Source organism: Poecilia reticulata, chromosome 23 (assembly GCF_904066995.2).
Source record: "Poecilia reticulata chromosome 23, P_reticulata-male-v2, whole genome shotgun sequence".
NCBI lineage: Eukaryota > Metazoa > Chordata > Actinopteri > Cyprinodontiformes > Poeciliidae > Poecilia > Poecilia reticulata.
In genome coordinates, this window is record NC_088852.1 from 9,334,301 (window position 1) to 9,356,681 (window position 22,381).

General features: G+C 41.2%; 1 protein-coding gene across 16 annotated transcripts in view; it reads left to right on the forward strand.

Annotated features, from left to right (window-relative positions):
* The window catches only part of LOC103459282 (ELKS/Rab6-interacting/CAST family member 1-like), a 125,956-nt gene that overhangs the window by 14,813 nt on the left and 88,762 nt on the right, over positions 1-22,381 (forward strand). For 9 of the 16 annotated variants that reach the window (XR_001776221.2, XM_017302870.2, XM_008400730.3 and 6 more), the window contains exons 5-11: positions 12,990-13,246; positions 13,342-13,513; positions 16,403-16,477; positions 17,388-17,543; positions 18,090-18,182; positions 19,519-19,686; positions 19,770-19,937. Coding sequence is in view for 13 of the 16 variants with exons in the window: in XM_017302870.2 (XP_017158359.1) it covers positions 12,990-13,246; positions 13,342-13,513; positions 16,403-16,477; positions 17,388-17,543; positions 18,090-18,182; positions 19,519-19,686; positions 19,770-19,937 (1,089 nt within the window). In the remaining 3 variants the exon portion in view is untranslated. The remainder of the gene's footprint in view (positions 1-12,989; positions 13,247-13,341; positions 13,514-16,402; positions 16,478-17,387; positions 17,544-18,089; positions 18,183-19,518; positions 19,687-19,769; positions 19,938-22,381) is intronic. The other 7 variants (XR_532714.3, XR_532715.3, XM_017302866.2 and 4 more) reach the window with 1 other exon arrangement.

Sequence of the window (22,381 nt, forward strand, 5' to 3'; positions counted from 1 at the left end):
TATTTATGAAAATTCCAGCCTTTGAATAAATGTATTCAGCGGGAAAGTTGATAAGACATATTTCTTAATCACCAAAATCACTTCTGCCACTAACATTAGTGCCCTATGCTGGCAGTGCTCTGTCCAACCACCTTTTTGTCGGCATCTACTCTTCTCTTAAAACATTTCACATGCTGGAAACACTTTGATCTTCAGCTTGGCCCACAAGTTTCTTTTAGGATTTGGGTCTGGGGGCTAAAATATCCGTAGAAGAAGACCGACTATGTTACAAAAGAACCATTCCTGTGTTTATCTCGTCTTAGTTTTTCATCGTTACCCTTTGGTCCGGTGACGACCTAATTTCAAACTTACTGGTATTTCAAGGAGTTCAGACACTCGTCCAACTTTTCCAGGGCCTGTGGGATCATACCAGACCTTCCACCATACCTAATTGTGATAATGAGGAGCTTTTACATGTACTCATACCAAAAGGGAGTGTTTGTTCCCCAAAACAAACACGTACACCAGTTAAATAGAAACAAACTGAAAGAACTGTAAAAACAGCAGCTGCTTAGAGAATATCATACACAGCTGACTGACAGCACAACAACAATGTGGAAACAGAAGCACCTCTCCCGTAGTGAGAAAACATTGACCTGAGTTTAGTCCAGAAAAACTGTCATGAGACATTTTATCTTAAAAACCATCCCTCATCTTTATTTCATCCACATTCGGTAAACTTTCCCTCGTTGCACCTTCTACTCATCGTCACAAGACTTTCGTTCTTTTTTTTTTCCCCAACCGTTCTTTGTTCTACTGTCATTTCACTCCCACCACCAGATTCCTTCCCTGTCACAACCAACACACACTCCCCACTCTCCATCTGGACCCGTGGAGCCGGTTCACTCCAGAATTTATTATAAAACATCGGACATGCGGCTGTCCCACTAAGTCCAACTTTCAGTCCACTGGTGTCTTTTCTTTTCGGTGTGGTCAGTCTCATTCATCTCCTTCAGAGCGCTGCCTTGCTTTACTTTCTGCACACAGACACACACACACACACACAATGTGTTGACTCGATTCGGTCCACCTCTTTGATCGCAGAAGGTAAGAACAATGTTTCAAGCAGAAAGGAGGAAAAAAGTGGGAGAAAATGGAGAACTTGAAGGAATGTGTGGAATGTGCATATTTTCCCCTTTTCCTTCATTCTTGTTGGCCTGCAGTTTTGACTCTTGTGCTCCTTCCCTCAAACCAGATAGATACTCCGCCACAATTACAAGTCAAGCAGCAGTAGGAAAAGCATCACTGCTTTTATTTGACTCCTCACTCTCCCCATAAATCAAGCTTTGACTTCTGTGCGAGTGCATCGTGCTCCTTCCGTGGTGCAAGTTCGTCCCGGCACTAAATCACAGCAGCTTGAACAATAACCACTCTGTCCGTCCGTTTCTGCGAGTGCGAGATGCAATCTATCATCTACTGTACTGCGAACGGGCGCGCTGACCTGACGTCAGAGGCAGCATGGGTGTGAATGTGCGCGAGAGATTCGTAGGAAGGAGAAAGGCCTGTGTTCGGAGCCGAATTGAACGATTTTTACCAGCTGATTATAAGTGGAAACAATTTTTTTTTATTTTTTACACCAGCTAGTGTGTGTGTCTGTGTGTGAACTTGCATGTTTCCACAGATGGATTTGTATGCAAAGGGTCAAGACAAATGGGCTTTAGTGTGCCAAAGGCTGCAGACTTACTTGACTCTTACATAAATGTGCTTATACCTTGCACTTTGTCATAAAAAAAAAAAATACATTAACGTATATAGATCTAACATGGAAAAAAAAGACAAAAACTGGTATGACTACCTCGGTCAAACCAGAAGAGTTTCTCATCACAACATTGCTCTGTTTCTATATTTCTGGAAAGGTTTTTGTTTTTGTGGAAATTGAAGAAAATTGGTTGTGGCTTGAGGTAAAAAAGTTCTGCGTTTGTATTATGAAGCAGTACGATTCTGCTGCATTGTGTTGACTCTTGTGAATAATTTAACCGAATAGAGTGCTGGTGGGAAATAGAAAAAGTGTTCATGTGTGTCTGTCTACAGATGGAGGAAACTTTAACCTCCGTCACAACACACGAGTCTTATTGACGTCATTTGCTGCACGTCTGCAGGCTCAGTTGTTCATGGATTATAAAGTACACATTTATTAGCTCAGGAGGTTCAGTTTTTATCTGTAGGAAAATCAAAGCAGCAGTGTGTTGCTGCATGTTGGTGTGAGTGTAACTCGAACAGACAGTTGAGCACAGCGCCTGTTACACCTGGGCAGCCCTTACCTCCAGGTGAGAGATCGGATGAGATGGATGGAGATGAGACAGAAAAAAGGAGATTCTCCTACACCCTTCTGCCTCGTCCTGTCATCTGTCTTTTCCTTTGCTGGAAGGAGAGAGAGAGAGAGAGAGAGAAAATCAGAGCATCTGTCCAACCACCCAACTGGTCTGTTGTTTTTTTGTTTTTTTTGCTTGTGGTGGAAATGTTGAAACCGTCATCTGACTGTCAAATCTGACTAATTGTTCTTATTAAACAAAAACAAAAAACGTCTGGTTGACAATTGGTTTAAAATTTTGTAAGTAAGCAAATGACCAGCCATCGGAAAAATACAAGAAGAGAAATAATGATTTTAGAGTTTGTAAAATTCTATGCAGTGCAGGAAACTGCAGTCTAACGCATCACATTTCATAATTTCATATTACTTTGTACTGCATTATAGTCATCTTTCATTCTATATTATCTTTGATTGTCTCCTTAAACACAATCATGTGCATTTGGAGCTCACAAAAACCTGTAGGTCCGGCATGAAACTCAGGTTAATGTGGAAAGGAAAACCCCTCCAGCTCACTGTTAAGTACAGTGGTGGATCTTTAATGCTGTGGGTCGTTTTCCTTCTCTTAGTGTGTGACATGCATTAAATCCTGTTGCTCACTGCCAAAATAACTGGAAATTTATTGTCACTGGATCTTTCAAAGGATAATGATCCAAACCAAAAGGTAAAGTCTACACAGAAATAGTGTAACTTATTCAAAAATATTCTCTTTCATGACCATAAAGAATAAAGTCCTACAGAAACGCTGTGGAGAGAGCTGCAGAAAAGAAGAGATGAGGAAGTTTTATCATTTCCAAGGATACCAGTAAGTTTAAAGTGCACTGTAAGTATGAATCTTTCATAGAGAATGTTAACAATTAACGATTAGCTTTGAGTGACTACAAACTGCTACTACATAGTTAAATAACTTACTTTGATACAAGAGTATTTCATCCTGAAATTGAATAGCAATAATGTAACCTAACAAATGTATAACATCTTAGAGAGGTTTGAATTATTAGAAGTAAAATTGGTTATTTGCTTGTTTCGTTGGAACACATTAAAGTGAAAACAGCTGCCAGAATGATTCACAACACTTCGTATCAGCTTTTTTTTTTTTTTTGCTCCCTGAGTGACGGCTTATAATCACTTCAAATCACTTAATGTTATTACGGCAGAATCCCATTTGTGCATATTGCAGTTCTTATTTCATTACTTTGCCCCCAGCTCTCAGGTCGTCTCCACGGATCTCAAATCTAAAGGAAATTTATGTTGCCAAAAGCTTCCCGTGTTAAGTTTCTTTTCACCGTGCAGAAAAGAAGAAGAAGAAGAAAAAAAAAATGGTCCCAGCAAGAGTTTGGGTGCCAGCTGGCTCTTAGAAACGCTTTGCCCAGCAATCTGTACACCGCCATAGTCGCAGAAGAAAGAGAGGAAGATGTATGGGGGGTGTGGCCGCTGGTGAATAATGGATCAGGAAGACGGCGTGAAATGTAAAGGTGTGTAAAATGTATGAAAAGGACAAGACAGTAAATCAGGAGACAGAAGGATGGATGAAGACAGAAAGTGAGGAGGAGGGAGGGCAAGAAAGAAACGGTTGATGAGAACAAACCGAGCTGAGGAAGCAGATGAAACGTCGAGATCGGCCAGATTGATGGAAGCCGATGGGACAGGAGGAAAGAAAGTGGATGAAAAGACTTGAAGGTGTGGAATAGCGCCAGGGGAAAACAAGGATGCCCAATAGGAAATAAATCACAATAAAGACTGAGATGTTGTATTTAGAGTAGAAAATCGCTTTTTGTGAGACATAGTGACTTTTACATGAGTGTTTTTGTGGAAAACATTGATAGGATGTGTGGGGGGAAAAAAAAGCTGAGCATGCACTTTACAGGAAGAGATGCTCTGACATTTTACACGTTTTTTTCATGTAGCTGTAGATGTACTTATCGTTATCGTATATGTTACATGTTAAGTGTAAATACATATTTTGGCGAATCAATTCACAGCATTTCTCTTTTCTCGGCTAGAATTAAATTACACTAAGAATGAGGAATGTTGTCTATTAAATTAAACCTGGTTATTGCTTTACATTGGTTACTATCAGGTGGTGTGCTTTTCTTCTGTGTTGATTTGAGATGCCAGGAAAACCACCAGAATGCGACATGGATAAAGAAAAGCGTGATGATGCATTTTAATTTCTGAGCTCACAGGTTGATTTCGAGTCTAAATAAGTGCTTCCCCCCACCCCCTTTTCAGTTCAGTTTAATTATTTCTTATGTGTTTGGGGTTGGTTTATACCCTGACTTTTCTTTTGCAGACACTTCTCCTAGCTAGATATGAACATGTATGTGTGTCTATGCATAGTTGAATCCAGATATTTATATAAAAAGACACAGAACTGCATTATTCTTCACTTTCTGAAATAAAACCAGACAAACTTGTTTATATTTTAAGGCGGTTGGGATTACTGACAATAGCTTTTGAGCATGGTCATCATAGCTTCAACTGTATATTCTCTATTGTATTGTTATTGTTTCTTTGTAGTTATGATGCGAGACGTCATTTGGTTTCTTAACATTATATTTATTTGCACAAACATGCAGATATTTTTGCAGCAACAGAATGTCAGGAGAAGCTGTTATTGCAGTGCAAAATTGGTGGTCTGAAACTTTCATCTAATCTTGGCTTCTGCACAGCAAGCAGTAAGGAAGCTGATGTACAGTGGAGAAAAGAGGGAAAAAAAACAAACATCTGAGCGTGATTTTGTTTGTCAGGGTGAATATTGCACTGAGCGGCCCTGAAGGAAGCAGCAAGATGGCTCAGCAGAAATGTTTAAAAGTAGTGTTTTTGAGCACAGAAACAATCCTATCTCCATCTCTTCGTGCTCCTTCTGCTCCGCTCGAGGACCTATGACTCATTCCTCTCCTTTTAAGAGCCTCTGCGTGAGCCTGTTCACTATCTTTGCAGTTTTAGACCCAAGAAACAACGAGAAAGCGATGTATTTACTGCTGCTGTACCTGTGCTTTGATGCCTGCCTGAGATTTAGAAGTATGTTCCATGTGTTTTTCCACCTATGAATGCTCATCAGTAACAGATGGTCCTTAAACCTGTGTGTTTGCTCAGCCAGGATGAAGAGGTAGGTGAGAGAGAGAGGGGCTAAAATAAATACAGGGAGCGAGGGCAGGGGAGAAAAAGGCAGATGGACGGAGAGGAGGGAGGAGGTATGGATTAGAAAGATGACGAAGGATGTGTGTGGTGAAAATTTCACTGAGAGGGAAGGAAAGGAGTGGAGGCTTATAAAACTTTAACTCAAATGGGGAATCGGCCCTTTCCGCGTTCATTTATCTGCGAAAAGAAACGGGAGACAAGACCGATGTGAAACCGAAAGGAAAGAGAGTCTCGGTTTGTTTCACACGATTCTGTGGCATTGTGATTTGTTTTTCTTTGGCTCCATCCACTTTCTCCTTCCACCGTAGTGCGTCTCTGTCTGCGGTAGCCATGTCTTCCCTTATAAGGAGCAAGTCTGGGAGAAGTTTTGAGGGAGTGAACAGAATTACAGTGCAGCCACTCCCACTTTCCCTGCACCGCTGCTCTCCCTGCTTCTGAAATCTTTGGTGTTACGCAAACAGAACAGACTTGGGGGAAAATATTTAAGAAATGAAAGAGGTGCAATAACCTGGTCAAAGCCCGGCCCTAAATCTATTTGGAAATCTTTGCCAATGCTCATAAATTGTTTTGTGCGGATTCTCTCTGTCCATTCCGACTTAGTTGGCCAAAAAATACTAAAAAGAAAACTCCATCTTTGTCTCCTTAGGTTACAGTAGACTATTAGCATGCCGTATCTTGATTTGGCAATTTTTACACTCTTCTCTTGCGCGGTTGCTTTTGCTGACAGTCTTCTCTAGAAGACCCAAAATATTTTTTTTCTTTATGTAAGCCACTCCAAAACTTCAATTTTCCTCTGCTGAGGTCATCCTACTGTTGAATTGAATGCTGAAAAAAAATGAAATCCCTCTTCAGCTTCAGCTTTCGAGCCAACACATAAAATCTTACAAAAACGGCTACCATGACAAATAACCCAGGTCTGTTCTTTGTGGCTGAAAAGTTTAACTTTGGTTTCACCCAACCGTCGCATGTTTTAACAAAATGTTCACACGCGTCTCTTGCACACATCTGCAGCTTTAGGTCCAAACTAAAGAGATATTTTGAACTGATCATAAGTCCATCCATCTAAGTGTAAACCCAGATTCACGTCAAGAACAGTAACCCCGCAGCACGATGCTGCCACAACACCACCTTTTCACAAGTTTCATCAGAATATAACTTGTTCTCGTTTTCTGTCCCTCAATGTTAAGGGAGATTTTAGCAAAGCGTAGGTGTTTTCTTTAGCAGAGCAGGCTTTACCCACTAGTACGCACATTTGAAATTATCGTTACAATTAGAAGAGTTTTTTATGTTTATTTTCCATCTTTTGCAACTTTCCATCCTCCTTCCATACTTGTGTATGCATTCTCTCTTTAACTTTCTCTTGTTCCTCTAGAAATAGGCACTCATCTGTTTCAAAAATCTATTTCCTCCTCCTCATTATGCTCTTCATCCTCCACCTTTATCCTCAGAGAAAGAGAAAAGTGTGTTAATCTTCCTCTTGTCTAATGCCTGAGTGGGCGATGCTTTCAAGCTCCTCACGGTCATTACTTTCACACACACAAACACACACACACACACACACACACACCCCACACACACACACACACACACACACACACCCCATACACACGCACACACAGCATGACCACTGCTTCCAACATCACATGCGTGTTTCTGCGTGTGGGCTTCAGCGTGTGCTTGGCGCGTGTGTTTGTGTCCGTCTAAATGTGTGTACATGTGTTTTCCTGTCACAGCGTGTCTTGTTTGCGAAAACGTGGGGTGGGGGGGAAGCATGACTCACCCTGCGAGAGTGGAATAAGCGAGGGATAAGATGGAGGAGTAATAAAGCAGGGATGCTTAATTTTGGACGACAGATGAGCAGTGGCCAGAGGGAAGGATGGAGAAATTGTCACTACATTCACAAGCTGATTTTCTCTCGTCCTGTCTTCTTTCATCTCCTTCTGATTCTAAATCAAGTTCCATGATTGCGCATTTTGATTTGCAAATTTTCCAGTACATATAATGATTGCACGAAAGGAAATACTACTCCCGATTTGCAGAATGTATAGAGGTGAAACACAAAAAACAGCATTGCTTAAACTGGATTATTTGGTGTGCATCATATTTTTTCTTATAATTTACAAAGTAAAAATTATGCATTTGTCTTTTTTTTTTTTTCTTTTTAAATTTGCAAAAGTTGACTTTTTGTCTTCAGGAGTAAAATCTTTTGTGCCACTAGCTAGAACTTGAAATTGTCTACCCCTTTACCTTGAAAGAGTAGTTTGAATTTTGTCAAAACGGGGTATGTGGAGTTCTCATGAGCTGTCAGTAGCTTACCTGTAATGGGTATCTGGGCACTTGCCCGCTGGACCGATGGTTGGAAATTTTTATTACTTTACTGCTGTTTCTAATGTATGTTGCCCTATTATATAATATTTTTCTTACTGACAGTCTGTTAATGACTGAAAGGATTGTTTCACCTTCTTCCATACAGTAAAAGGTTTCCTTTAAAGATTGAAACAAAATCATCTTTCTTGTTTGTTTCTCACTTCTGTAAATGTGAATGTTGTGTTGGAGATGTTTTCTCTGAGGAGTCCTCTGTTGCACTCATATTTGTGTAGGTGTTTAACAATAGTGCGGTTCACCACCTCTCCACTCCTTAGTCTTTCTGCCTCATGCAGAAGTTCAATGCTGTCAGGGAAAAAGGAAAAGAAAGTTTTCTTATATAGTTTCCATTCTCCTAAAAACCTCTCTTTAAAGCTGCAGTAGAACGCTAAATGAGTGAAATCCGGCCTAAAAAGTTAATAGAGATCTTTGGCTTGTTTTATTGATTCTAACAATGTACCTAGGCTATCTCATTTATGTAGAATACAATTGAAAAAGGTATTCATTTTCAGCAAATTGTTTAAAAAAAAAAAAAGTTTTTCAAGTTTTTTTTTTTTTTTTTTTTTAGCATGGGTTAAAGTTAATAAAAGTAAAGATACAGTACATGCACTCAGTTGTCGGTCATAACTTTTGAACAGGCTGTTTATATTATAGTGTCAAAATTGCAGTTTTCCCTTAGCCACATTTTTTCCTTCAACTCGATTTTACAATGAAATGTGTGAATGTAATGCTCTAAACTGCTGGGTTCCTGAATAATATAGTTTGTTGTATTCTAGTATTTTTTAAATTTTTTTTAGAAACTCAGTTTGAGGTTTTCATTTGCTGCAAGCCATCATTACTAACACCAATTAAGTAAAGCCTAGAAATTTGTCACTCAATTTACTGTGTTGATTTATAAATCTCACTTTTTAAAATCAAACTACTGAAATAAATTCATTTTTTGATGATATTCTAGTTTACGCTCCTCCTTACAGAGGATCTACTATATGATCTGCTCTTACTGGGAAACCCCGGGAACGATCTCCACCATAATGTCTCTGACTGGCGAGCGCCTGGTGGTCGACCCGGCTCACCCTGAGAAAGCAGCAGTAAGCCCCCTCCGTGTGGGCGCACCACCTGTGAGGAGTGGGGGGGGCTGAGGGCGGGAGGCCGGGTCATGCTGATTCCCAACATCAGATTCTTCCAATAATTACTCATTCAATGACTTATAACAACTTTCGAAACCTTCTGGAAAAAGCGACTTGAGGTTCACAGAACATATATTCTGAGCTGATTTCAAAGGGTGAATTTCAATCATGTGGGTAGCTGGACCCACGTGATTTTTTTTTCTTTATACACACACAAGTGAAAGGACAAGTTGATTGGAGCTCAACTTTTTTATTTTTGCTGTCTCTTTACTGCAGCCTGTGTCATAGGGATGTGGAGAGCTCGAAGCTTTTTGCCTGTTTGGATGTTGACGCCAAGGGGGGGTAAGGTCACCTATGAATTCATGTTCAAAATGCATCATAAAGGCTCATTATAGCTTCTACTGACTGTTTTTACATCATTAAAATATGAAGAGCCTACTGCTCAGGCGATCCACAATCGTTTCAGTCTGCTGTTCTCGTCTGTGTTTACAAAAAAGCATCTTCGCTCATCTGTGAATTAGCATCACAGATGCATGCCCCGCGTTTGCAGCCGACGTCCTGCAGGATGTTTCTAATGCCAAACATATGAGGACGGTCGGAGAAGTTGCAATCGGCATCAATGTTTAATTAGATTGATTGTTATCTTGTCTCATCTGATCAAGTCAAAACCCGAATCAGAGTCTTAACAGCGGACAAAACGGCAATAAAGCGGTTTAAGCGGAAAAGGCATGCAGGTTTTCTTATAAGTGTGGGTTTCGGGTCACCTGTATCGGTTTATTTGAGGGAACGTGACTCGTTTGTGTTTTTAATGAGTCTTTCCAGCTCATGTGTGTGTGATTATGTTTGAATGTCAGTGTTTGGGCGAGCTCTGCCAGGGTCAAAGTTGACGACTCAGTGGAAACTCAGAAGACCTTCGTCCTATCACCCTCTCCCTTGCTTCTGTTTTTGGTAAACACAGCTAAACTGTTTTCTCTCTTTTTTTTTCTCTCATTCTGTTCTTATCTCCGACTCTGGTTGGGATATTTTCTTTTCCTCCTTGCAATATTTTTGTCCTCTCTCTCTCTCTGTATCTTTCTCTCTCTCTTGTGGTCTGGCATTTTTCAGCTTTGCATTCCAGCTGCATGGATATGTTCGCTCCCTCTCGTTCTCTTTCTGAATTCTTCCCATGTTGCCTTTTGAAGTTGTGTGCCAGACATCGTACTGCATCTGCTGGATTCCTTGCTGAAGTCCGCTTGATTTACTTTTTTTTGTTGTTTTTTTATTAGGAAGACCATTGTGGCTTTTTTCTCCATGTTTGTGTTTAAATGTGCTTCTGTAACAAACACATTTAGACGCTTGGTGTGAATATACGTGTTAGTGACCACTGAGTTTTACTCAGCTTTGGTAGATTGGTAGAAGGTTCAGGTGATCACAAACTTTTTTTGTTTGCAAATAATGCTGACCACGGTGTTTTTAAGATGCACTGTCTAGTTTTTTTAGGCGAAAATGTCAAACTCTGCCTCCTTTGACCTGATTATCCACGTTTGTTGTTTAGCTTGGCGAACTTTTGCTTTCCGGTGCAGATGACACATGGAGTCCTGTGAACAATCAAACACTCATGATCGTGAACTTTTTATTTTTGTTAATTTAAGAACAACCAATGATCACTATTTGCCCGAATTGCTCATCAGTCATCATATTTTAATGTCACTCACCTGTGTTATTTGAGCACAATTTCAATAAGTTGAAGAATATTCGACAGCTGAATTGGGCCAACGTTACGATAACACGATGCAGGATGCGTTGCCGCCGTGAAGACGGCGGGATTAGATCAGAAACAAAAGCAAAGAGAAAAGGAGGCTTTTTATTCTCTCGCCTGCCTCTCGGTCTTCAGGGAAGTCCCAGAAATGTCAGCTATCAACCTATTTGAGTTTGTGCGAGGCAGCTCTACTGTATGAGTCAGCAGCCCTAACCCACATTCACACAGAGGGGATACAACAGGCAGGGAATGATTAAGATGATAAAACTGCTAATTGTCTTTTATTCGTGTCAGTAGGAATGTGGAAATAAACCCAACTGGGTGGGGAGAGAGCAGCGATGATTCTGTCCTGGCTGTCAGGGAACATAAACTGGAGACATTTGGAGCAATAAAGGCCTTGAAATTATTCTCTTTATGCAAGCTTTTGGTGTTTGTGTGATCCCTATCTGGTCCTTTTAACTTTACCTTTTCTCTCTCGTTGTATCTAGAGGTTGTTTTGCATTATTTATCTTCACACACCATTTTCTTTCTTTCGTCTCTTTTTTCGCTTCGATGCTGATCGGCCGTTTCTGCGGGAACGTGACGCCGTCTTTTACCATCGTTCTTTTTCCCAGCTTCTAGTTTTATTACTGTTGCTTTTCTCCCTCCTCTTTGCTGCCTGCATCATCTTGAGCTCTGGGAACACACCGTGGCTCCTAAGGTGATGACCTGGCAGCCGTTCAGGTCGCATGTGGCACATTTAAGTAGACGTCACCGTGACATCACTTCCAGCTTTAACTGACAGTGACTCAGACCTGGTTGTGTCAAATCTTCTTTAGCCGTTCTAACTGTGTATATGCACCTGTCGGCGCGCTTTAGTAACACATCTGCAAAGATGACACACATATAATGCCTCCGTCAGTCTCTGTCGGTATCCGACATGTCGCTTAAGATGATCCAAGATGGTAAGAGGGTTTAAAAGCACAAATCAGTCAGGCTGTAGCTTGTTGTTGTTGTTCCACGCCTCTAAATGTGATGCATTGTGGTTTCCAGGTTCATCCTGCAGTGATTCACGCTGATGAGGATTGGGGATAGTTTTCTTTTTAATATATACAACTTCCAAATCAATAAACCTCACTGCACATATTGGAGTAAGATAATTAAAGCTATAATTGTATAGAATAGTGACATCTGGCTTTGATGTTGCAAATTGCAACCAAATATATGTCCGCGCTCCTTCGTCTCATTCCAGTAGTTTAGAAGAGATCGTGCTGTCAAATGAGAAGTATGATGTTCATTTAATAAAGCTGGAGTTGTTGTAGATTCTTTTCATTATTGTCTCTGGGATGTTCTTGTTGTAGCAGCTTGTAGCAGTAAAGAGGCGGCTCCGCTGTACTGAGAACAGCTCTGGTGTGTTTTGGGTATAATTAAATGTAGAAAGATAATTTAGATGTGAAGTTGAAGTGAAATTTACACTATAAAATTAACAACAAGGGCTGCACACTATATAGCAAATGTACCGTTATTGAAATGTGTATATTGTGAAGAACTGCCTGGACTTAACTTTTTATTCATGCATAATGATTTTAAGCCAAAAATACGCAACAACCGGATTTAAACTAATTGCATTTGATCTTTTAAGTTAAGGCTGAAGTACCATGACTGCATCATGAGTAGTGTGCAAATAAAACTCTGCATACTGAGTGAAATAGAGGCTGTGAAGAATATTTAAATAAATGTTTTTTTCCGTGTTTATCAAAATAACATTTTGTTGGATTTTTTTTTTTTGTTGCATATTTCCCCCCTGAATATTTCCCAATGGATCTATAGTGTGTGTGCCTGTCCACCGAGACGCCAACAAACAAAACGAGCTGAAACGTAACTCCGGCGGCCGTCGTTTCAGCTCCGGTGGTTCCTATTTATCCTCATCAGAGTAGACAATAGGATGACTGCAGCCGGGCAAATGTTCTTTTGCTCTGCAGCTTACCTCGGCTCAACCTTGTGATCCCCAGGAGCTCGCAGGTCACCAGGGAAATATAATCCCCACAGCGTGCTCTGGGATGAGGCCAGAACACCTCGGAGAAAGCAGTGCAAACACAGAACATGCTTTATGTTGAGGTGAAGGATTCATTATTACGGCAGATGCCACACGGCGTCTGTTGGTTTGAACTGTAGTGAGCTTGAACCTGCTTTGTTCTGCGAAGGTTTCTTTCTTGCACTCTAATAATCGCCTCGTTTAGCATCCCTACATGCTCCCGGTTATTAACTGATTATGTCTCTGTCCTGCCAGCATCTTCAGTGCACCATCCAGGCCTTACAAGACGAGCTCAGGATCCAGCGCGATCTCAATCAGCTCTTCCAATCCGATTACTCGGAGTCCGGGCGACTTGGCGCCCAGCCCATTCCCCCTCAGGAGATGACCGAGGAGAACTTCCTTCGTCTCCACAGCGAGTTCGAGCGGCAGGCCAAGGAGCTCTTCCTCCTGAGGAAGACTGTGGAAGAGATGGAGCTGAGGATAGACACGCAGAAGCACACTTTGACCGCCAGGTAGAGGCAGAGGGACTCGGAGCGGTTGCGTAACTTCTTCCGGCTGAAAATGCTTCGGGTTCTGCATGACTTGCGTGCCCTTCTTTGTCTGATAGGGATGAGTCAATAAAGAAGTTGCTGGAGATGTTGCAGAGTAAAGGTCTGTCGTCGCGGGCAACAGAGGAGGACCACGAGCGAACGAGGCGACTCGCTGACGCAGAGATGACCATCCACCAACTGGAGGGGCTGCTGGAGCAAAAAGACAAGGAGATGCTTCAGCTCAGAGAGGTGTGTGTGTGTGATCTCCATGGCATGTACCTTTGGTTACAATGTGCAGTATTTATGCAAGATTACAAACAATCATGTAGACACACCTTATCCTGAATGATTATTCAGGATAAGGATATTCAGGATATTCAGGATATTCAGGATTCAGCCTTTTCTTATTCATTCTTTCTTAAATTCTCTCCAAACTTTTGTCCTATTTGTCATACAACAGCTCCCCCTAGTGTTCACAAATGTGAAATGAACAACAAAGAATGCCAGAGATGCGTCATGAAATATTTTACCTATTAAGCATTCATATAGATATAAATGTAATGCTTTTATTTGCTGCTTTGTGCTTTAAAACCAGTTAAATGTGCATGCAGGGCTTTGGAAAACTGTACAACTTTAACTTTTTCACAGGTAGGCGCATGACGACACAAAGTACATAAAAAGTGTTTAACTTTCCAGACTTGACACAGAATGATGTTGCCACCATCACAGTACATAAACTTGTATGTTAAAGAGTCGGTGTTTTCAACAGGACATGATTGTGAAAACATTTCAGAATATGAAGTGAAATACAATGATTATTAGGATACTCAAAGACACTTTACAATAAAACCAGTCATTCCTATTCAATCACACATTGATCATTACAGTACAGTTAAAGTTAAACACATTAATTAGGAGTTCGTATCAACAAAAGATAAACACGTCAGCCTGCCCCAACTGTTGTGTCTTCGTGTTTCATGAGCATTCTGTAAATACTTCCTGTTTCTTCATCTGCATCTCTCCTGGTGTTTGGAGAACTACAGGAAACAATTTCATGAGGAACCGCAGTGGCATTATGCTATCTTTCAAAGATACGTCCTGTTGAGAATTTGTCTTGCTAATTTCCTGATGTACTGCTGGTGCTTCCCCCCTACGGGACACTTTTCACTCGACTAATTAATAAAGCAGTCCCTGCAGCAATCTGCTGCCACTTCTCCTGCTCTTAAGCACAGTGCCTCCTGGGAGCGGAGCTGCTGTTCACTTAATTAAAGACCTGTTGTATGGAAGACTTGCAGGAGTAAAATGTTAAAACATTTAAAATCGAGCTGCATTTTGGAAATTGGTTTAGCCAAAGCATTGACTATTATGAGTCTTTTGTGGCTTATGTGAAATTAATAAGAGAGGTTTTTATCAGAGATGCTGATTGATGTTTTATGCTGGTTTCTGATGACAAGGTTTTGTGTAGCTTTGAGTCGCCAATTTTAATTTTGATTTATCTTTCTGAACTATTATTAAAAACAATCAAAATGTGTATTTTTTTTGTCCTTGCTGCTAAGGTGCAAACAAGTTATGATTTCCAAATAATTTAAATTTAGACTCATAGGCACAAACGGTCTTAATCCAGAAGTCCAATAACGCTCTTTCTTGCGAGCGTTATTGTGTCCTTCATCGTTTTCTTCGAGAGCTAAGGTTTCCTCCACACATCCAGTGAAAGTTATACTTGTAAATTTCTGATTCTACAGTTAAATCAACAATAACAAGGGAGATTTTGGAGACTTGTTTTCGAGTCCCGCAGTCTGCTTTCAGTTAAAACCTCCTTGAACGGTGATATCTTGGCGTGTCTGCAATTATTTCAAACGTTTACCTTCTGTCAAGGGGGAATACCGGATTTAAAGTTCTTTTGACGCCTTTTAAAATCCCCTTTTAGACTCATAAGCTGCTACGATCTTCTTTCTGTGGTCTCAGACAGCTACCTCAGTTTTATTACCATGTTCACTCTGACTTCAGCAGCTTATCAAAATTTATCATTTATCACAAACAATAGCAGCACAGGACTCTTTTGAAGGAAATATCTGACTTGGTGTGTATGTTCGCCAGCCCCTCCAGCCATGTCACCCAACTGTCTGCTTCACATGTCCAGGTTTTTGTACTTCCTGGCTTTGTGCGCTTGCTGCTTTTGTCAAAGCGTAAGAGGCCAAAGAAAAGCAGTGATGCATACTGTGTCATCTCCTCCTTTCTGCTTTATTCTTGCCCTGCCTGGCACTTCTCTCTGTCCTTTCCTTTTCTTCTTGTGCCTTCACATCAACCGTTGCCCTCCTTCATATACCTCTCATCCTTACTCCTGCTTCATTTGGTGAGGTAGCTGTGCTGGAGGAGGATCTACCAGAAGGCAGCTACAAGTTTAGAAATGTGGATGTAGTGTGTTTCAGGTTTTTCACTTGGGTCTGTAAAAAAAATATTTATTTATTTATTTATTTTTGTTTTTTTATTAATTTAGGTTCAGGTTAAGTTTGTGAGTGAACTGATCGAATTAGCGTCACCTCAGGCTGTCGGGTCGGATCATTCTGTGAAACTGTGTCAGGGTTATCAGCCTCCTTCCTTTCTGTTCGAGCTATGTGGGACGGCCGGATCAAACCGAGGAAGATAAAATCCAGCTCTTCTGCTCGGAGGAAACCTCTCCTCTCTGCCTCCTTGTCTTCTCCGGCTTCTCCCTCTGTCCCTGTCCCCCCTCCTTTCCATGTGTCCCCCCCGTTTCTGCCTTCTCCTGTTTGTCCTCCATCATGCCGCCCCTCATTCCCTCCTTCTTTGTCCGTCCCTGTTCCTTCGCCTCCTCCCAGACGTCACTCCGTCCATCCCGCCCCCACGCCCTCGTCCTGTCCTCCACACTCTCCTTCTTTCGTCGTCATTTCTTCGGTCCATCCTTCCCACCGATCCACTGTCCACCACTCCCCGTCCTTCCCGCTTCCCGCGCCACGGCCCACGCCAGCCATCCAGCCCTCCCGTCATCCCGTTCCGTCAGCCGCCCTCGCCTCCTCTCCCGCCCCGCGATCATCTGTTTCCTCTGTTTTTCCTTCCTTCCATCCCGCCATGTCTTCCTGCTTGTCCTCTGCTGACCGTCGTGGCGTTTGTGTCTCTCAGGAGCTTCACAGGAGATACGAAGCAGCGCCAGAATCGACCAAGACCAAGGCCCTGCAGACTGTTATTGAAATGAAGGTAAGCGTCTTGATGACATTTTATTTCTGATACTTGTAGTACACTTGAGCAGATTTAATAGAAGCTTATTAGAAAATCTTTTATTTATTTTATTGTTTAACTTCAAATCAAAGCTTGCTCTGATTTAGAGTTTAGTCTGGTGGCTCTTGAATGATGAAAACCCAATAAAACAACAGGTTTTGTGAAATAAGTTGATTGTTTGGTTTTATCCTTTCAAATATTTTAACTCCTCTAATTTAACATTTATTCTAACTATAACAACTGAATCTGTTCGGAGGGAAGAAGAGCAGCAGTAACACGTTTGCACTAAACGCGATTAAACTTTTCTGGAACCTATTTTGATTCAGTTCCAGTTTTCTTCAGTTCACATCTGTCATCAGTTATATTTAATCTCTTTAACCTGAAAGGAATTATGGTCCCGGCAGGAATTCTTGACATTTTCTTATTTGCATCCTCTGGCTTCAGTCACAGTTGGCAGAGTGGTTACAATGGATCAGGAGGATCTATCTCATTGTTGAAGAAGGGTACCAAAAAAATTACGCTTGAAATCAGAAAACTATTTAAACAATAGAGTTATAAAAACTAGTCAGAGAAGCTGCGGAGAGGTCGACTGCATCACTGAAGAAGCAGCAGGAATTTCTGCAAAGTTGAAGAGAGAGTGGTTTTTATTGAGGTGGATGAAATTATGAGCAGTCAATTTGACCCAAACAGCTAAAAAGCTAAAGATGAAGACAGATTGCATGTTTCAGCAAGAAAAAAAAAGAACGTTTTTCAAAATGCCTAGTCGAAACCATACCTGAGAGAAAATCTGCGGTGGTACAGGTAAAAACGTGAGGAAGCAACAGCAGCAATAGACATAATCACGTTTGATCAAACTTTTAAGAAACCTGTTTATGAACGAATTTGTCAGGATGCAAAGATCAGCTCCATGGAGCGCGGCATGAGGGAGCTGGAGGAGGAGGTGATGATGCTGAAGTCCAACGGCGCTCTGAGCAGCGAGGAGAGGGAGGAGGAGATCAAACAGATGGAGGTCTACAGATCCCACTCCAAGTTTATGAAGAACAAGGTGATCAATGCACTGAGCAACACACACATTACCCACAACACTTAGGCTTCACCCTGGTATGAATCTTCTGGATCTTTACATCTTCTTTCACTTCCTTAAGGCAAAAAATGTACATTTTCTCAACAGAATCACAACTACAGTTTTTGTTATATCTGTTAGGGGATACATGTTTGCTTTAACTTAACATAACGCATAAAATGCTCTCAGTGAATTCTGATTATATTGAATAAAAGCATGGTTTTTAATAAAGTGTTATTTGATTTACTGGGTTTTATACATTCAGACTGCATATTTCAGTTCCCCCAGTAGTCTCCCTTTACTAAAAAATGTGTTTAATTTCCACTGCGACGTTTTTTTTTTTTTTTTTTTTCTTTTTCCCCACTGCTGCTTATGACATTTAAACACTCACCAGCGGACATGCTGGGCATCGCGATCAGGTCTCTTCCTCACATCTCCGTCTCCCTCTGCTGAGATGTGAGGAAGAAGAACAGGTTTAAGGAAAACTGGAAGCCTCCCCCCCGTGTTGACCCCTTCCTCTCCTGCCAGGTTGAACAGCTGAAGGAAGAGCTAACTCGCAGCCAATCAGAGAAGGAGGAGCTAAGGCAACGAGCCAATGAGCTTCAGCAGGAGGTGTCTGCAGTAAGAGAAGCACCTCTGTGTCCGCTTTCCTTCTTTCCTCCCTTCCTTCCTTCCTTCCTTCCTTCATCTCTTACAGGCTGCAGCTTAAGTAGCATCTATCAGTAGAATCCCAGCCTGCTGGGCTTGTAGCGTTTCATTTCTGTTTCTGCACTGTAAGTGGTCTATAGCAGCTAAATACACACTCCTGCAGGTTGCTGCCTCTAACCTGCGCGTCTTTCTTCTTGCATGATCTAGTGGATCGGTTTGCAGATGAATTGATTTGGTTTTCTAGAACGAAAAGCTTCATGGTTAAAGGTCTGGGTTCAATTCTCCTCAGACGCCTTAAGTGTGAATTGACATGTCGGGTGAACTGCTGAAAGAAATGGAGATTATGTCTTTTATTTTAAAATAGCTACAAATATGAGGAATTATTATTAGATTACCTTAAAATGAATTATCAGTTGCTTTGAAAGTAGGACTTTAAAACCAGAGTGGGCAGCAGAATCGAACCAGACCTTTTCGCATGGACTGCTAACATTTTTTAGTCTGACTTGCGTTTCTAATTTTTGTTTGCTTTTCAGCAGATAACTTGGAAAACAAGGACAGTAAATGCACATTTTTTGTACCAGTAACTTATTTAACTTGTATATCATCTCACTAAGTAGATCTTATTTCTTCCTGTAAGATTTTTACACTAGTTTTTGTGTGTGCAATAGTTCAAGTTATTACACGTATACCACTGAAGGAACTCTCCCCTCTACTGGTTTACTTGCACTCATCATCAGCTTTAATGCCATCTTGATTTTAGTCTTCTAATCATTCATTTAAGCTGTATTTTTTTTTCAATCGCTATTGAAACATTGGTGTAATTTAGGCTGCTGGATTTATTATAGCAACACTTGAAATTTTATTCACTATGCATGTCCAGAAACTTACCTGTTGCAATTACCATTATTGTTTCTCATGAGAAGAAGAGGAGAAAGAAAAAAAAAAAGACAGAAAAGATCATTTCTGATGAGAAAAGTAGTCGTGTAACCTGCCAAAATGATGCAAATGATGTGTTAGTGGTGACAACCTTCTAAGAGGAATTTCTCCCAGTATAAGTTGGAGGTGCATATATAAAAGAAAACCAACAACACTCAGAAAGGCTCCACCTAATTTTCAATAATTCGTTGAAGTCGTTTGCTACATAACAAGCGCATTTAAGATAGCGAATGGTACAAATGCATCATTAAAAAACTGAATCTGTCTGAAATGCTTGCAGTGAGTTTTAACAGGGATAGAAATCAAAGAAGAAGGGCATGCTTTCGTCTGCAGCACACATTTAGATATTTTGTCCTTCCTGCACGTTTCTCAGATGGAGCAGGCAAAACAGGAGCTGAGCCGCAAAGACAGCGAGTTGCTAGCTCTCAGGACCAAACTGGAGACTCTGAACAACCAGTTTTCTGACAGCAAACAACACGTGGACGTACTCAAGGAGTCGCTCACTGCCAAGGAGCAGAGAGCTGCCATACTGCAGACCGAGGTAAACTTGCTCCTCCCCCGCTTATCGCCGTTGTTTGCTCCGAGCGTTTATTTCCGCTCGCCTGTTCTTCTTTTTGCGCTCAGGTGGACGCCTTGCGTCTTCGCCTGGAAGAGAAGGAGTCCCTGCTCTCGAAAAAGAGCCAGCAGATGTCGGAGCTGACGGAGGAGAAGAGCACCCAGCAAGGGGAGATCACTGATCTCAAAGACATGCTCGATGTCAAGGAGCGCAAAGTGAACGTGTTGCAGAAAAAGGTGGGAAGCTTCATCGTTTGCGTCCCGCTAACATTTAAACTCTGATGTTTTAAGTGCAGTTTCAGTCACAAGTTTACAAACGCCATCGAACTTTAAAAAATTAATTTTAGCTGTTCTTTTTCCATGGTCAAATGAATAACACAAAGTACATCTTTCTTGCATTTTAAAGACAAGGCTTGGAATTACTGTTGATTTTCTCAGAATTATGCATTTCAACCAGTACTACTTAGAAGTCCCTCAGCAATTTGCAGCGAAATGACTCAATCTTTGCCGCCCTCTGCGAGCCTTTTCCATAATTCTTGCTGGACATTTGACCACTCTTCTTCTCAGATTCGAAAGATGTAATTTAAATTTCTTGGTCTCCTTTCTCATTGTTGACTTTGAAACATAACCCATACATTACAACCTTGACATCAGTAGAGTCGAGGTTGAGGTCATAACAGAAGCTTAATGTTAGGCTGCTTTCTACAACTGTATAAATGTGTTTTAATGTGTTCTTGGGACTAGACGTCTAAACGGTGGAGAAAATGGAGCAACTTTAACGCTGTTTTTCAAAGTAAAGAACTTGAGAGTTGCTGTTTATTCACTAAATTTAAACAACTTCACTCACTGCGTGAGACGGTATCAAAAAGCTAGCCTTTGTGGACAGCTTATAGGTCTTTTTCCTAAATTAAAAATGTTTGAAAGTTTTTTCATGCTACTAGAAATCTTTTTTTCCCCCTGAAAATAAGTTGCAGTGCATAATGTTGGCCACTAGATGGAGGTGTAGGACAGAATATAGTTTGGGACGTTTGCCTGTTCAGAAAGGAGAGGATCTCTGTGGGAATCTTGATAGTCATTCATAATGATATACACAAATATATAAAATATACAAACATATATTATTTAGGACAGTGGGAGAGACAAGTTTCGGAAAATGAGATCCCGTTTACATTTTTGTGTTTCCTTTAAAAGCCTTTCCATTTTCCACCAACTCTCCTTTTTTTTTTTTTCCCCACCTGTGCCCCCCCGCTTTCCCTTGCAGAAGAATATGTTGAAAAGTAGAAAATGTGCACAGCTAATCAATAGGGAAAATCAAGTAGGCAGACATAAAGCAGGGACAGGGAGGGGGAGGAGAGAGACATGGTGTGTTTAAAATCCGATGCATACTAATGACTTCCTCTTGTTTAATAAATGATGACCTCTGCTGTCTTCAAATAGAATACAGTTCGGAGCCTGAGAAAGAGAGAGAAACGCCGCTGTTTTCTGCTCCTTGATTTCCACATTTCCTCCCTCTATTCCTGCGTTCAGTTTTCATATCTCCCACCCCGTTCCTACGTTTTAACTTCTCCGTTCTCGTGAGTAAATTGCCACGAACCTGCAGCTGATTAGCAGCGAAGATATCCGTGTGATCTCCCATCTCCTCGGGACTGAAATAGAACGAGCAGAAAGCGCAGACGGCGTTTCTATATGTATATAAGTGTGGCGCTCGTGTGCTGTCAAGATTAAAGAGTCACATGGCCTCTCACTGTCAACAGCGAGGGCTCCTCTATGTGTGTGTGTGTGAGGAGGAGGAGGAGAAGGAGGAGGAAGATGTCAGTCAAGCTGTCAGGTTAACTGTTGATTAATGACGTGCTGGAAATATTTTATTGTATTCACCCACACACACACACATGCTTGCTCTTTTCTCTGGTACTGAAAATGTGCATCTCACCTGCAGAGAAGTCAAAGGTTGCGCAACGGGGTGACTATTTTCTCCTCCTTTTTTGAATCAGTTGTTTATGATAGAAGACAATTAGAAATGAAAACAGATTTACATGTAATATGACATCACATAAACTACTTAAGAATGTTTCCCCCCCCCTTAATCTTGCACCTTTTGCTCATTATCAGTGTTTGTGTTGGTCCCAATAAATTGCATTGAAGTTTTTGCTTCTAACAGGACAAAATGTTGAAATTTCAAAGGCTATAAATCCTTTTGGTCATTTATTGTATTTTTCAGGTAGACTAGCGGTTCTCAACGTGGGCGGTACCGCCCCCCAGGGGGCGTTCAGAGGACGGCAGGGGGCGCTGGCGGGCATTTTTACAAAAGGGGTGGGCGCTGGGATGCCTTTAGGGGGCGTTTGGGCGAAGGTTAACTTTACACCTTAAATGCACAACAATGCCAGTTTAGACTTTGAGCAACTTGGTAAAACTGTATTGTGTAACATTAAATCATGCTGCTTGGCTGAAACTGTATCGATGGCAGCTCTTCTTCTATTCAGTGTTTGTAGCTTCTGTTAGCTTCTTGGCGTAGCTCCGTTCTCCTGCTACTGGTAGCTAAAATCACGATACCCTCACTGTGTATCCCTCTGAAAAATGAACCCATTTAAATAAAGAAATTCCTCCATGGGTGATACCACGATAGAGAGCATTCATTTTATAGCGTTAACACCGGTGTTGGAAGTGGTCCGGTATGAAACGGG